The sequence below is a fragment of the Crinia signifera genome, chromosome 1 (assembly GCF_055691185.1).
Source record: "Crinia signifera chromosome 1, ASM5569118v1, whole genome shotgun sequence".
Classification (NCBI taxonomy): Eukaryota; Metazoa; Chordata; class Amphibia; order Anura; family Myobatrachidae; genus Crinia; species Crinia signifera.
This window is the reverse complement of record NC_139217.1, coordinates 275,062,588-275,078,215: the sequence shown is the minus strand read 5'-3', so window position 1 is coordinate 275,078,215 and position 15,628 is coordinate 275,062,588. Positions and strand designations below refer to the sequence as shown.

Here is a 15,628-nt window from a genome sequence, read left to right as displayed (position 1 = left end):
GCATCACAGCGCATCGCATGCCATCGGGTGCATGGCATGCGATGCGATGCGATAAAAACATTGCGTGATGAACATCGGGGGCGCCGCTATAATACACAAGTACCGTTTTTTGTACTGCATGCAAGTAGTCTGTTGTACAGGTATATATATTTGTTTTTATTTCCACTTTAATATATGATAATTGTTATTATACTAATGTATACTAATATAGCCTAAGTGTCAATTTATCATAAGAAATATAAAGACGTTTTTACTTTATAATTGTATTGAATAACTAATCTGTATATTATCCATTAATCTAATTAAAATTAGAATTAGAGGTTATCCCTAGATAACCTATTTTAATTACCCATAGGGTCATTATAACAAAAGCTTGGGTGGAGGCACAAAATATTAGCTAAGCAAGTGAACTAAGTGTTACATATGTTTTAACAAAAAACATTTGTGGATAGGTTCTAGGTTTGGACTCCAAGCACCTGAATGCTCCAGCTGCTCCCTAAACCACAGTGGGTAGCAGTAGGACAGTCTGGGACCACACAGCTCAAAGCTCACTGCCAGCCAGTCATACACTGCTAGTGCCACTGAGGAAGGAGCTGAGACTTTCCAACTAGCTAAAAGTTGGTTACTTAGACATTCTCATCAGTCCCTGCCCCTGCAGAGCTTACATTCCATGTTTCCTGCCACATACACACTAGTTTAATTTTTTTTGTTGGGAGCTAATTAATATACAAGTATATTTTTGGATCGGAAGGGGAAATGGAAGTACCCGAAGGAAACCAACAATATGGGAAGATTATGAAAACTTAAGACAGTTAGGACCACCATGAGCGTTGAACCCAAGACCTTAGCGCTGTCAAGAAGTAATGCTAACTAATACACCATGCTACCCAAGTATTAAGCTTTCATTATTTGGGTGTGAACTGTAAATGTGTTTAGGCATTTCTACCATAAACTACCAAGTGTCTTCACTATACAGTATATATGTCTTTTAATTATTTTACACAATGTACAATAACATATTACAGTATATTAGGTTTAATATAAATTGCATACTTAAGGGGTGATTCAGGTTGGTTTGCAAAAGCAAACTCCTTTAATGGACATAACCATGTGCACTATAGGTGGGGCTGATGTAGCATGTGCAGAGAGAGTTACATTTGGATGAGTTATTTTGCTTATGTGCAGGGTAAATACTGGCTACTTTATTTTTACACTGCACTATAGATATCAGTTTAAAGTAAAACCCCCACCCAAATCTAACTCTCTCTGCATATGTTACATATGCCCATCTGCTGTGCAACATGGTTTTATCCATTAAAGAAAGAGTTTGCTTTTGTAAACCAACCTGAATCACCCCCTAACACATAGGGACACCTTGTACTAATGAGCTCACAGTTACCAATACTAGTATTATACTGGTCTAGTGTTGATTAATAATTAGCAAAATGCTTTGAAGTGTAATGTTCATTCACAGAGTAGCCTACATTACATGTAAATCAAAGCTACTTGAATCTGCTCTTAGCAGCCCAGCGTCTGTATGTTCTGTTTGTCCATGAGACCATTATTCTTATATTCCTTACAGACTAACAGCATACTTTGGTTTAAAAGAGATCTGCTTTGCGAAAAAAGGTGAAATTGTCCTGGTCAATGGAGCAGCCGGAGCTGTTGGAACCTTAGTTGGCCAGATAGCGAAAATCATGGTAAGTATTGGTCCCACTGATGCAACACACATTTATACAGTACCTAAGGCAGAATGTCATGATGAGACACCTGGAAGAAAAAACTATTAGTGAAGCTTAGTCATGGGCGCTGAATGGTTGTCTGGGCCTGGTAAAATGAAGGAACATGGCCATTGTTAGTGGGCATGGCCACACCCTGTATAAAATAATATAAATTTTGTGTGGGTGGGTACCAATGCAGGAATGGGTGTGATCGCACACCAGTGCAGGGAGAGAGAGGACTGCTGATGCTGCCTCTCTCCTCAGCTCAGTACACAGCACTGAGAAGCATGTGCTTGGCTGGGGAGAGAGGCTGTGCTGCAGTGGCAGTCTGTCCTCTTTCTCCCACTGCCCAGCTCTCTGCAATGGGGGATGGGGTAGCTTGCCCCGGACCCCTCAATGTGACCTGAGTAAATAGTACCCCCCCCCCTCATTGGGTTCAATTACGTTCCGCAGGACACTGCATTGGCATCTGGTAATATATGTAGTGAGGTAGGAACAGGGCCAGCTTTACCATTAGGCTGATTTAGGCAGCTGCTTAGGGACTCCAGAACCTGGGAGGGGGGGCGCCCCTGACCAGTGGTGACTCCAGAGGAGGAACTGCAAAACAATTTAAAATGCAAATAGGGGGGAGACACCAACTACCAGTGAGTCATTTTGCAGTGGGTGTTGCTCCCCTATTTTAAACCTGTCCTGCAGCTCCTTCTCTGGAGCTGCTACTACCCCTGACTATAACAAAATGAAGGATGACTCTGAGAAAGGCATCCTTTTGGAATTTAAAGCAAATGGCTGGTGTTGAAACTCTAAGATACACCTAGGCAATTTCACTTGATGTTCTAGAATAATGTTATTGGTGTGTGGGTTGTGGTGGGAGCAGTAACCCCAAATCCCATTTCCTCCTCCCACCCCTATCTCACTGCTTGCTTCTTTTCTTGCACAGTGCCCCCCATTCAAAGTGCCCCCCCCCCCCACCCCCCACCCAGCCCAGTGTCACCCACCATATCCCAGTCCCCTTCTCCTGTGTAATATTTTCTCCCTCCCACCACCATCTCACTTTCCCTTCACATCCAGCCCAATGCCCCACTATATACAATATCTCTCACTGCCTTTCCCTATCTTCCTCTCCCTTTTCACCCTCTGCCTCTCCACCTCCCAATGTCTCTCCTCATCACCTCTCTCCAAATCACCCACTGCCTTTTCCCATCATCCTCTCCTTGCCACCATCTGCATTCCATGTCACCTATGGCCAGGGGTAAAAGTTAGGGGGAACAGGGTGGAACTCAGCTCCACCTCCACTACAGCCCTGCACAGTAATTCGAACAAAAACTTGTCCCAGTGGCTTCCTTTTTTAGCACAGTGCATGTGATATCAAGCTGTCAAAACCTCTGAAGTGAAAAACCGCTGCGCAGCAGGACTTGTGCATGCTGAAGAAAAGGTGGAAGCTGAAGAGAGGAAGCTGGGGGGGACACAATTGGAGTTCAAGTTGCTTGAAGGGAATGGGCAGTTAGCTGCTTGCGGGTCAGAGACATATATGTATAAGGCTCACTTAATGCCTACAGTATGTGTTTAAGTGGCAATACCACTGTGGGCATTATGTGTAAGAGGCACTACTGTGTGGCATACATGTACTGTATAAAGAGTACTACTGTGTAGTGTAGCTTGAATAAGGGACACAACATGCTGTGAAATTTGAATATGATTGTGAACTGTATGGGGTAATTTGAATTGGAGGTTCTATTGTGTGACCATGTCCCTTCCTTGTGAGACAATTTCCCCTTTATAAAGTTTTGGAGGTGGGATACAAATTTTATAGTTTGCAGGGGGTGCCAAAAACCTTGGCACTGGCCCAGGCTCCGCCTAAAGGGGAGCGGGAAGGGGGATTGGTAGGAAGTGAAACGAGTTCTATCACCAAGGACCACTTTAATCCCTGCCTACGATCTCATATTATCTCTCCCTGTCATCCTTTCTATGACTGTGTTTGCTGAAGATAGTGGATGAAGACAGAGGAGGCAATGGTTGAAATGAGCTGGGAAGAAGGTGACGAGGCTAGCATTAAGTAGTAGTAGTAGTATGTTTATTTATAAGGCGCCGCAAAGTGTCCGCAGCGCCGTACATAGCAAACAAAAAACAAATGACAAGGTAACGTACAGGGTGTGTTGAAGAATACAGTATAAATAGGGGTATAGCTGGTAGAAATAAAATCAGCATCAGTTCAGAAGTAGGTGTCAAAATTGTCGAGGAGACTGAAGATGAAGTAGAGGAAGGGAAGAACAGGACAGGAGGACAGGTGAGGTAAAAAGGTAGGGTGAGTACGTGAGGCAGGAGGACCCTACTCATAAGAGTTAGCATACTAAAAATAGGGTGGACGAACAAAAAACAACAGGATAAGTAGGAACGGAGGGGAACGGAGGCAGGATAGGAGGATCAAAAGAGGTTAGGAGGAGGGATAGGCTAGTCGAAAAAAGTGGGTTTTAAGGGAGCGCTTGAAGGAGGTAAGGGAATCAGAAAGCCTGATGGGTGGCGGGAGATTGTTCCAGTGCAGGGGGGCAGCGCGAGAGAAGTCTTGGACACGGGAGTGGGAGGAGGTGATTAGGTGAGAGGTCAGTCGGCGGTCAGCGATGGAGCGAAGAGGACGGGAGGGAGTGTGGATAGAGATCAGTGAAGAGAGGTAAGGAGCGGTGGAGGAGGAGAGAGCCTTGTAGGTGGTGGTGAGGAGTTTAAAGAGAACTCGGAAAGGAATGGAGAGCCAGTGAAGAGATAGACAGAAGGGGGAGGCGGAGGTCGAGCGGCGGGACAGGAAGATGAGCCTAGCAGCAGCGTTAAGAATGGTTTGGAGAGGTGCGAGGCGGGTGAGAGGTAGCCCAGAGAGAAGGATGTTGCAGTAGTCAAGGCGGGAGATGACAAGAGAGTGAATGAGAATTTTGGTCGCGTCAGTGGAGAGGAATGGTCTGATGCGTGAGATGTTGCGTAGGTGAAAGCGGCAAGACTGTGAGAGAGCACGAATGTGGGGGGTGTAAGGGATTGAGTACCGAGTAGTGAAGAAAACAAGGGCATGACTGATGGATACAGCATTCATTTTGAGGCCATGCCCCTTGCTGTGATGCCACACCCATTTTTCTAGAGGGCACATGCCATTTATGGCATCGGATGTGGCTGATTTGCCATTTTTATAAATGGCAGGGTAGGCCGAATTCGGCTATACAAATGAATACACCATGTGGCCATAGAGATCTATGTGATCGGCAAATTTACAATCTTTCATACTGGTGAATTCGGATACTGTAAAAGTAATTTTTCTAAAAGTACTCACGTTTTTGTGGTGAGTTTTTTATCAGTCAGATCCATGCAGGATTCCATGTGTAATAATGATAAAAATAAATAAATAATTTAAAAAACCCGGGGTGTGGTCCCCCTGCCCGGCAATAACCAGCCCCGAGCTTATTGAACCAGTCCTGGTTGCAGAAATACAGGAGGAAAAGGCTGGGGTTGACCTGCATTTCTATAACCAGCACTAGGCTCATTGCTTGGTTCGGGTTCCCAAAATACAGAGGACAAAATGAGTAGGGGCCCCCTGGTACCTCATGAAACCTAATAATTCTGTGTCTCTGCCAGCACTGCATAATGTCCTGCTCACTTTCTGATTGCCTGGTTCTGCTGCTGCATAAGAGGGACAGCTAGTGATATCAATGCGCTTTGTCCGTGGGGGGTCCAGAGTACAGTATTCCCTGCGCCCCCCTTAATATAGCTATGTTCAACAATACATCAAGCATTCTGGCCTGTCAGAATCCCTACCAAAAAGAAGAGCCTTCTCGTTTCTTCCTGTTGCACCTGCCTGGAATCACCATCCACTGGCTCACACAAATATACAGGTCAGGGCTGCCGCTAGTAAATGGGGGGGGGGGGGGGGGGTTGAGAGACAAAGAAAGACTAAAGGTGTGTACACAAGGCGCAATTTTGGTTATCAAGTTTGACTAGTCAAATCGATAGCAAGTTAGTAAAAATTGCACCTTGTTTGGCCGCATCCGATCTGGATTCAGTCTTGATGCATGGCTCTATGGCGCTGGAATTGTGTAAGTAGAAATAGACTGTGCACCACGGTCTATTTCTACTAGATTGAAAGGTGGCCCATGCTGCTATATACATTGATCTACTAGATGCTCAATGCAGCATGCTCCTCCCCATGCCATCCCCCATCCCTGTCAGCTGATGCCTGCACCCACCGGCCGCTGATATTGAATCGATATCGTTGGCTGTCATATCACAACATGTACAGTATATACTATTGTGAAGGAGCCGACTGAGAGACACAGAGTGAAGGGGGCAAGTTGAGAGACAGAATGAAGGATGAGAGGCTGAGAGACACAGGAAAGGGAGAGCAGGCAACAGACACAGAGTGAAGGGAGGACAGGCTGATAGACAAAGTAAAGTGGGAAGGCTAAGAGACAGAGTAAAGGGTAGGAGGATGAGAGGTACACAGTGAAGAGGGAAGGGTGAGAGACACAAAGTGAGGGATTGTGATAGTTTCAGGGAGAAGAATATTGTGTGGCAGAGAGATGAAGTTGGGACTGGGACTCCCAGCCTCCTCACCTCCTGAACCACCCAATCCTGACATAACTGCCATGATACAGGCTGGGTATGAAAAATAACAGTTAGGAGCTAGTTGGCTGGTACTATAGATCCCGAAATCACCTTTGCTTTATCTATATCTTTAATACCTACAGTAGATTGCCCGGTGCCTTGAGGACCATGTTTGTGAACCACTGTTATATCCATCACATATCTAGCATTACATACATTAGTAGTTGACCACCCTCTCCTGCTGAACACCCCCCACTCCTTTGGCATTACTGGCACTGTCTTCTCATGGTTCACCTCATACTCTCCGATTGCTCCTTCTCCGTCTCCACTCCGAGCTCCTCCTCTTCTACTACCCCGCAGCCAGTCGGGGTTCCCCAGGGGTCAGTCCTTGGCCCTCTCCTCTTCTCCCTCTACACCACCTCTCTGGGCACCCTCATCAGCTCCTACGCCTTCCATTACCACCTTTATGCTGATTATACTCTAATCTATCTCTCCTCCCCCGATCTATCCCCATCACTCCTGTCCAAGGTCTCCGAATGCCTCACGGCCATCTCAGCCTGGATGACCAAACGCTTCCTGAAACTAAACATGGCTAAAACTGAACTTCTAATCTTCCATCCCCGAACATCCCCTCTTCTCCCACTATCTCCATCAGCATTGGTGAAACCGAGATCACCTCCACCGACCAAACGCGCTGCCTCGGTGTCATCATTGACTCCTCCCTCTCTTTCACCCCCCCACATTCGTGCTCTCTCACAGTCTTGCCGCTTTCACCTACGCAACATCTCACGCATCAGACCATTCCTCTCCACAGACGCGACCAAAATTCTCATTCATTCTCTTGTCATCTCCCGCCTTGACTACTGCAACATCCTTCTCTCTGGGCTACCTCTCACCCGCCTCGCACCTCTCCAATCCATTCTTAACGCTGCTGCTAGGCTCATCTTCCTCTCCCGCCGCTCTACCTCCGCCTCCCCCCTCTGTCTATCTCTTCACTGGCTCCCCATTCCTTTCCGAGTTCACTTTAAACTCCTCACCACCACCTACAAGGCTCTCTCCTCCTCCACCGCTCCTTACCTCTCTTCACTGATCTCTATCCACACTCCCTCCCGTCCTCTTCGCTCCATCGCTGACCGCCGACTGACCTCTCACCTAATCACCTCCCCCCACTCCCGTGTCCAAGACTTCTCTCGCGCTGCCCCCCTGCACTGGAACAACCTCCCACCACCCACCAGGCTTTCAAGTGCTCCCTCAAAACCCACTTCTCTCGACTAGCCTATTCCTCCTCCTCCTAACCTCTTTTGCTCCTCCTATCCTGCCTACCCTACCCCTCCATCCATTCCCATCCATTCCTACTTATCCTATTGTTTTTCATTTATACACCCACCTTCTTTTAGTCTGTTAACTTTTATGAGTAGGGCCCTCCTTCCTCACGTACTCACCCTACCTCTTTACCTCACCAGTGCTCCTGCCTTGTACTTCCCTTCCTCTACTTCATCTTCAGTCTCCTCGACAATTTCGACACCTACTTCAGAACTGATGCTGATTTTAGTTCTACCATCTATACCCCTATTTATGCTGTATTTTATCAACACACCCTGTATGTTACCTTGTAATTTGTTTTTTGTTTGATATGTACGGAGCTGCGGACACTTTGTGGCACCTTATAAATAAATGTACTACTACTACTAGTGCATATTTCGGTACTTGTGTATTATAGTGGCGCCCATCGCATCGCATACTATAAGGCATGCGATGGTATGCGATGCAACGCGATATTGCGCGATATTGTACAATGTCATACAATTTTAAAATTATATGACATTGTGTATGGCATACAATGCCATACAATGCGATGCGATTAAAAATTGTATAAGCACCCTAATGGGTGCTTACAATGTTAAATGCACCCCCACGCCACCCCCCCACTATAAACGTGAACCTGAAGCGTGGCAAGCGCAGCGAGCCCGCGAGGGGCGGCGGTACGCGTCCTCCGACCTTTTCATACCCCCTCTATCCACGTCGGCGTGGAGTTGAGAATAGAAAGTGTGGCGAGCCAGAAGCGCGGCGAGCGAAACGAGACTCGCGAGGGGACGCCGATACCTTCACAGGTATCGGCGTCCCCTCGCGGGCTTCACAGGTATCCGCGTCCCCTCGCGGGGCACGCTGCGCTCGCCACGCTTCGGGCTCGGTGGCTCGCTGCGCTCGCCACACTTTCTATTCTCTACTCCATGCTGACGTGGATAGTGGGGGTATGAAAAGGTCGGAGGACGCGAACCGCCGACGCTCGCCACGCTTGGGGTTCACGTTTATAGTGGGGGGGTGGCGTGGGGGTGCATTTAACATTGTAAGCACCCATTTGGGTGCTTAAAAGCACCCTTTAGGGTGCTTATACAATGTTTCATCGCATAGGGGACCAAAATCGCGTCGCATCGCATCGCATGCCATCTGGTGCATGGCATGCAATGCGATAAAAACATTGCGCGATGTACATCGGGGGCGCCGCTATAATACACAAGTACCCATATTTCTACTTATAGTCTTTTTTTCTCTCAGGGTTGTAAGGTGGTTGGCTCTGCTGGCTCAGATGACAAGGTGGAATATTTGAAAGAAATTGGTTTTGATGAAGTCTTCAACTACAAGACAGTAAGCTCCTTGGAGGATGCCTTGAAGAAGGCATCTCCAGAGGGTTATGATTGCTTCTTTGAGAATGTAAGTTAGTATCATTGAAATCCAGCTGTTAATGCCTGAAAATATAGTTGTAGAATGGCTTTCTAAAAATCACTCATATTAATAATAAAAATACTATATAAAGTAGCCATTTAACCTTTTGAGTGCCAACATTACTATGAGAGATGTGTCAAATATTTGCTAAAAATAACAGGGTCATAGTTGGGGAATATGAATTACTTTAGTTATTGCGGGTAAATGATCTTAAGACAATTAATTGAAGTTTAGATAACTAACGTTGTTGGCACTCAATGGGCTAAGCCTAAATTGACAAAGATGTAACATTTGGGGAGCTAATAAATTATGATATATAGCAGGGGTCCTCAAACTTTTTAAATAGGGGGCCAGTTCACTGTCCCTCAGACTGTTGGAGGGCCGGACTATAGTAAAAACAGAAACTATGAACAAATTCCTATGCACGCTGCATATATCTTATTTTAAAGTGAAGAAACAAAATGGGAACAAATACAATATTTAAAATGAAGTAAAGTTAAATTCTCCCCCATGTATAATAACGGGACCCCACAGGCTGCTCCCCCCTGTATAATAACAGGACCCCCACAGGCTGCTCCCCTGTATAATAACAGGACCCCCACAGGCTGCTCTCCCTGTATAACAGGACACCACAGGCTGCTCCCCCTGTATAGTATAAGTAATGCCATGACACCACAGGCTGCTCCCCCTGTATAATAAATTATTATACTGGGGGAGCAGCCTGTGGTGTCATAGCATTACTTATACTATACAGGGAGAGCGGCCTGTGGTGTCATGGCATTATTATATGGCATTATTATTAATAATGCCATGACATCACAGGCTGCTTCCCCTGCATAATAACAGGAGGACACAACAGGCTGCTCCCCCTTAACACATTTAAAGAAGGACACCTCAGGAAACAGCAGAATTCTTAATTTTTTTTGTGAGTTTGATCCTCACCTGCTGCTGCTCCCAGCTTGCTTGATGCTTCATGCGGCAGCGGTCCCCGACTCCCCGTCCACCCCTCCAACAGCCTGCTGCTCCTACTTGCTTCACAGACGCATGGGCAGGCGGCGTCATCGTCATGACTTCCACACCCAGCATCTGAGGCATCAGAGGGAACCTCCTCCACATAGACCTGGAGGCCGGCAGCCATGTTCCTGTAGCCGCGGCCATGTTTTAAAAGCCTACAGGAACATGGCCGCCGACAGTGGAGGAGAAGGTGAGGGACCGCGGCCCGCAGCACTCCTTTTAGAGCTTCCAGTCTGATAACCCGGCGGGCCGCATAAACGTCCTCAGCGGGCCGTTTGAGGACCCCTGATTTATAGTAACACAAACAAGCATACTAATGACATTATGCGATAGTACCAACAATAGAGGCATACTAATAACTTCACACTATAGTACCACCAATAGAGGCATACTAATAACTTCACACTAAAGTACCACCAATAGAGGCATACTAATAACCTCCCACTATAGTATCGCCAATAGAGGCATATTACTGTAACTACTTCACACTATAGTATCGCCAGTAGAGGCATACTAACTAAATCACATTATAGTATCACCAATAGAGGCATACTTATGACCCCACACTACAGTATCACCAAAACATTGGTGTGGGTGGCACATTTTATTAGAGGGTGCACTGTCGAAGGGGTGTGACTAGCCCATTGGGCTTGTCTAGCAGTGCCTATTGGCAATCACTGCAAATTGAATAATATAGGTAATTTGATTAGAGTATACAGTAGGGGGTAGCAGGCAGATGATTTTGTCAATAATGGTACAGAACATGTATAATGTGATGATTTCACAACTGCGGTGCCATTGATAATTATGGTGCATGTCCCGCGTGCAGCAGATGACTGGGTTACTCTGACCAGTTTTAATGTGTTTTGGGGGGTAGTTACCCAGCATTGGCAGGCTGTTGTCGTCTGTATGTTAATCAAATTTAAGCACAGCTGCCACACTGTGAACCTTGGGCCTTCTGTGTCTCTGGGTTCGGGAGGAAAGTACCATTTGTACCCCCTTGTAGCCAGGACTAGGGGGAACTTCCCATCTTCTCCCTTCTCCTTCTCCCTTCTCCTCCTCCCGCAGGCCTGACTCCCTCATGCCATGTTCCTGTAGAGATAGGCCACCTGAGAAGCCTTCACCGCCACACAATGCCTTACACAGTGGAAAGACTCTGAACATACCCTTTAACTGTAACTTTTTGGCTGGTATAGTACTGATTTTCATGGCCAGTACCCGACAAAAAATGGCTTTGTACTGTTTTCTGGGTCTCCAACTGTCCATTGGAAGTATAGAGAAGGGGGCATGGCCACAACCCTTTCCAACTTTGTACCAGTTTTTGCTATACAGATGTTCAAGGGTATACTTGAACATTGTGCACAGTGGCAGCTCATGATAGGCCTGCAGCCACCCTGGATACAGCTAAATCGCTGTTTGAGGACAGGCAGATAATCATGAGCAGACACTTCTGATTGGCTGATGGGCCTGCATTGGCATAGAAAAATTTGAAATGCCGCATTCACGTAGCATGGGCATCGGGGAATACAGAGGCCCGACTTTCCAGCACGCGTGAGGCTGGTCTGTTAAGTGTTGCTGGAGTCCAGAGGTCTTGATTGAGGGCCTGATGATGCATATAAGGCTGGGCATTAAGGTAAGGATGGATGTGCCATGCACATGCCTGTAACTACAAATAGAGGCACACTAATGACATCACACTATAGTACCACCAATAGAGGCATACTAATGACATCACACTATAGTACCGCCAATAGAGGCACACTAATGACATCACACTATAGTACCACCAATAGAGGCATACTAATGACATCACACTATAGTACCACCAATAGAGGCACACTAATTACATCACACTATAGTACCACCAATAGAGGCACACTAATGGTAGGAAATAAACTAAATACAGAATGACGAGTTTCTGACATCTGATAGTAATAAAGTTACTTTTCTTGTTTTTTTTACAGTATGAAATAGAGCAGGCTTTCCCAACCACTGTCCTCAAGGCACACCAACAGTGCAGGTTTTAGTGATATCCAGGCTTCAGCACAGATGGATTGATTGGAGTGATCAGAATCATTCAGGTACTAATTAAGTCACCTGTGCTCAAGCCTGGATATCTACAAAACCTGCACTGTTGGCGTGCCTTGAGGACCGTGGTTGGGAAAGCCTGAAATAGAGGATACTTCAGTAATGTTAGTGATCGATTGGGCCCCACATTACAGATGTTATTGGCAATAATGGTATAGAAAACGCAAATTAAACCAAATTATTTGTATTTTTCTGTGCATAGGTTGGGGGATATTTTTCAGACGTGGCTTTGCGTCAAATGAGAAAATATGGAAGGATCGCTGTTTGTGGAGCTATTTCTCTGTACAATGATGAAGTCCCTAGAAAAGGTAATAGGTTAAATCAAGTTTTGGCATTTTCAAAAATCAAGATTTTGAACACTGTCTCCAGATTTCTATCAATATTTTTTCTGTTAGAATAGAAACCCCAGATTTACTAAGCATTGGGTTAAAGCTGGGCATACAATAGGGATATTTCTCCCCTCGGAGAAGTTGCATGCGATTCCCCCTTGAGCCTCCCGGGACCCTTTTAGGTGCAGGAACGCATGCAGAATATCACATGCAGCCCTTTCGCATGCGATATACAGTATCGCCTGCAATCCTAGTCAAGCCTGCCGGGCTTGAATGCGATCGAACAGATTGCTTCTGCAGCCAGGGTGATTCACATTTCAGAAGAAAAAGAGACAAGCTCAAGGCGAGTCGAGCAGCGCTGTAAATGAGTAACAATGCCAGATGATTGGAAATATAGTACAATTTTACTCAATAAAATAACATGAATTGACATGAAATAACAATAATACAATAAATAAATACAATAATGGATGAGGGGGGGAAGTAAAAGTAAATTGGAATGAATAATTTAAAATCAATAGCCAGGCCTTGATGGATAGGTGTGATAGGGGTATTGTAAAGTTATTACTGGTGGGAGAAAGCTAAGTGCACGTTACCAAATGATGAGTTCAATCCTTTATGAATGTAACAAGGTTAATGTCCTCACGATATTTGCGGTTTGATGGATTGCCGCTGGAGGATGAAGATGTATTGATGCTCACTGGAATAAACAGGCCTCCAATTGAGGTGAGAAGGTTGTTGCTTGTATCACCGGAGGAATCCTTGGAGCGATATACCCAATAGATGTCACTGGGTGAAAGTGTAAAGTAGGCTTCCGTGCACAGTTAGAGACTCACTTGTGCAGGTGGAGGAAGGCATCCATTGTGGTCACCTGAAATCTGCTGTGCACGGTGTCCGCCAATATAGAAAGAACGGGGTGTTGGGTAGTAGAAAGGACAATGTCCACACCAAAAAGATGGTCCGCACATGCTATCCAAAGGCTGGGTACTGTCAACTAACGCGTTTCACTGCGTCCTGCAGCTTTATCAATTTCATGCGATTGATTGCCGTAATTACATGAAAAGAGCCCAAATTGCAGGTGGATCTCCCTAGTGTATGAGGGTCTTTACAAACAGCAGAAAAGCCAAAAACTGCCCAAAACAGATGACTTTGGGTGAAGCACGGCACAGATAACTATAATCTGTACAGGATATTTTTATCATGAATTAGGTTTAAAAGCAGCAACCAATTAATGTAGGGGAGAGCTGCTTAGCACATACAAGCATACAGTACATGTTCTGTTGTATGAAATATATGTGCTGGCTGGTTACCCCGGGGATCGGCAGCACTGTGAGTATGTATGTATGTACTGTATGTACTGTGTGTGTGTGTGTGTGTGTGTGTATATATATATATATATATATATGTCCTTTAATCCAACCATTTTGGGGTTACTCCCATCGTCAGGTTACTCAGCTTGCTCTGTTTTAAATATATATATATAACAGCAATTCCTTTGAAAGTCCAACTTTAAGCAACTGGTAGTCCCAGCGTGATTTATTTTCTAGCACTTAGGTCTCTTAAGGACCGGCAGCTCCCTTCATACACACCTGGATTTGCAGGTCAAGTCAATCTAAAGGTACAGATAGGAGCGCTCCATAGTGCATTATCCAAGATATAAAAGTTTATTCACATGAAGGTTTCCACGGTATATAAAAGCACTGGGTCACATACCCTTAATGACGGTTATCACAACCGCAGTGTTTTTCAGCATAAAACTCGGTGTACCTCACAGGTAGGGATGCCAATCCGGGGCATTTTTTCAATCCGGGATTGAAAACTGCTCAATCCCGGGATTCCCGGGATCCCAGGATTGGCATCCCTAGTTGTGTCAGGCGTGTCTCATACCCACCCCCACACCGGCCGACCCGCACATTTACTTACATTAGCGGGTGGGCGGGAGTGGGTTTGGAGGTGCACGGTGCACCTTCTCATTAGCAGACAGCACAGCAGGAACAGAAGAGGCAGGCCGGAAAGGAGGCAGGCAGGCGGGCAGAGGAGCAGAGGCGGGCTTGCGGATGAGAGTGGAAGGGGACGGGCACAGGAGAAGGCTGCATCAGACTGGGCGGCGTGGCCTGTGCAGCGTGACCTCTACTGTCACGCTACGCAGGCCGCACGCAGGAGTCAGGATTCGGGAACAGCCGGGCAGCGTCTGAGCGAGTGCTCAGACGCTGCCCGGCATTAGACTGCGCATGCGCAGTCTAATCCCGGGATTGGATACTCCAATCCCGGGATTGAAATCCCTGACTTTTTGAGGCCAAATCCCGGGATCCCGCCGATCCTGGGATTGGCCACCCTACTCACACCCTACGCATTTCGTCATCAACGCATTTCTCAGCCCAGCAGAGAAATCCCTAGTTAATTTGGAACCCTTTGAGAACAACCAGTCCTTCTCTGCACCCTGTGGGCTTTGGGTGCAGTGGTAATAGTGTCAATAAATAGTTACTTATTATTGCTCTTTACAGGAGAACTACAGGTCTCAACAAGGTGCCCAATCATGATGGCACTTGTGAAACACACCTGTACTTCAACTGGAGACACATTAGGGTAAATTTACTAAGATGGGAGATCTATTAAGATGTAATGTTGCCCTAAGCAACCAATCAGATTCTTCTTATTATTTATTTAGCACCTTCTAGCAGATAATTGATATAAACTCAATCTGATTGGTTGCTCTGGGCAACATCCCATCTTCAATATAACTCCCATCTTCGTAAATAAAGCCCAATGTGTTCTATTTGAGACATCATAAAGAAAACATCACTATTCTATAATTCTTTCACTGCAGGAGAATATGTTCACATCCCTTTAATTTTCAATGAGCTGCGAATGGAAGGATTTTTAGTTCAGCGTTGGCATGACAGATACAATGAGGGTCTGGAAAAACTTCTGCAATGGGTTCTTGAGGTAATTATTCTTTGCCTTATTCCTTGTATTATTATTCTATATGGTGCTACAAGGGTTCCACAGCACCTAACAAAGTACATAAACAAATGAGCACAACAAGAAAACTGTGACTTACAGTACAAGACAATGTAGAACAAGTACACACACACACATGCACACACACACATATATAATATATATATTATTACTATTATGTATATAAACACTGACAGTGAAATGGCGGCAGAACCA

The 15,628-nt window shown here is 45.7% G+C and overlaps 1 protein-coding gene across 1 annotated transcript in view; it reads left to right on the top strand.

The window, feature by feature from the left end:
- LOC146075156 (prostaglandin reductase 1-like) overlaps positions 1–15,628 on the top strand; it is a 42,698-nt gene that overhangs the window by 21,368 nt on the left and 5,702 nt on the right. The window contains exons 6-9 of the mRNA XM_083184109.1: positions 1,583–1,700; positions 8,853–9,008; positions 12,325–12,430; positions 15,279–15,397. Of these exons, the coding sequence (XP_083040235.1) occupies positions 1,583–1,700; positions 8,853–9,008; positions 12,325–12,430; positions 15,279–15,397 (499 nt within the window). The remainder of the gene's footprint in view (positions 1–1,582; positions 1,701–8,852; positions 9,009–12,324; positions 12,431–15,278; positions 15,398–15,628) is intronic.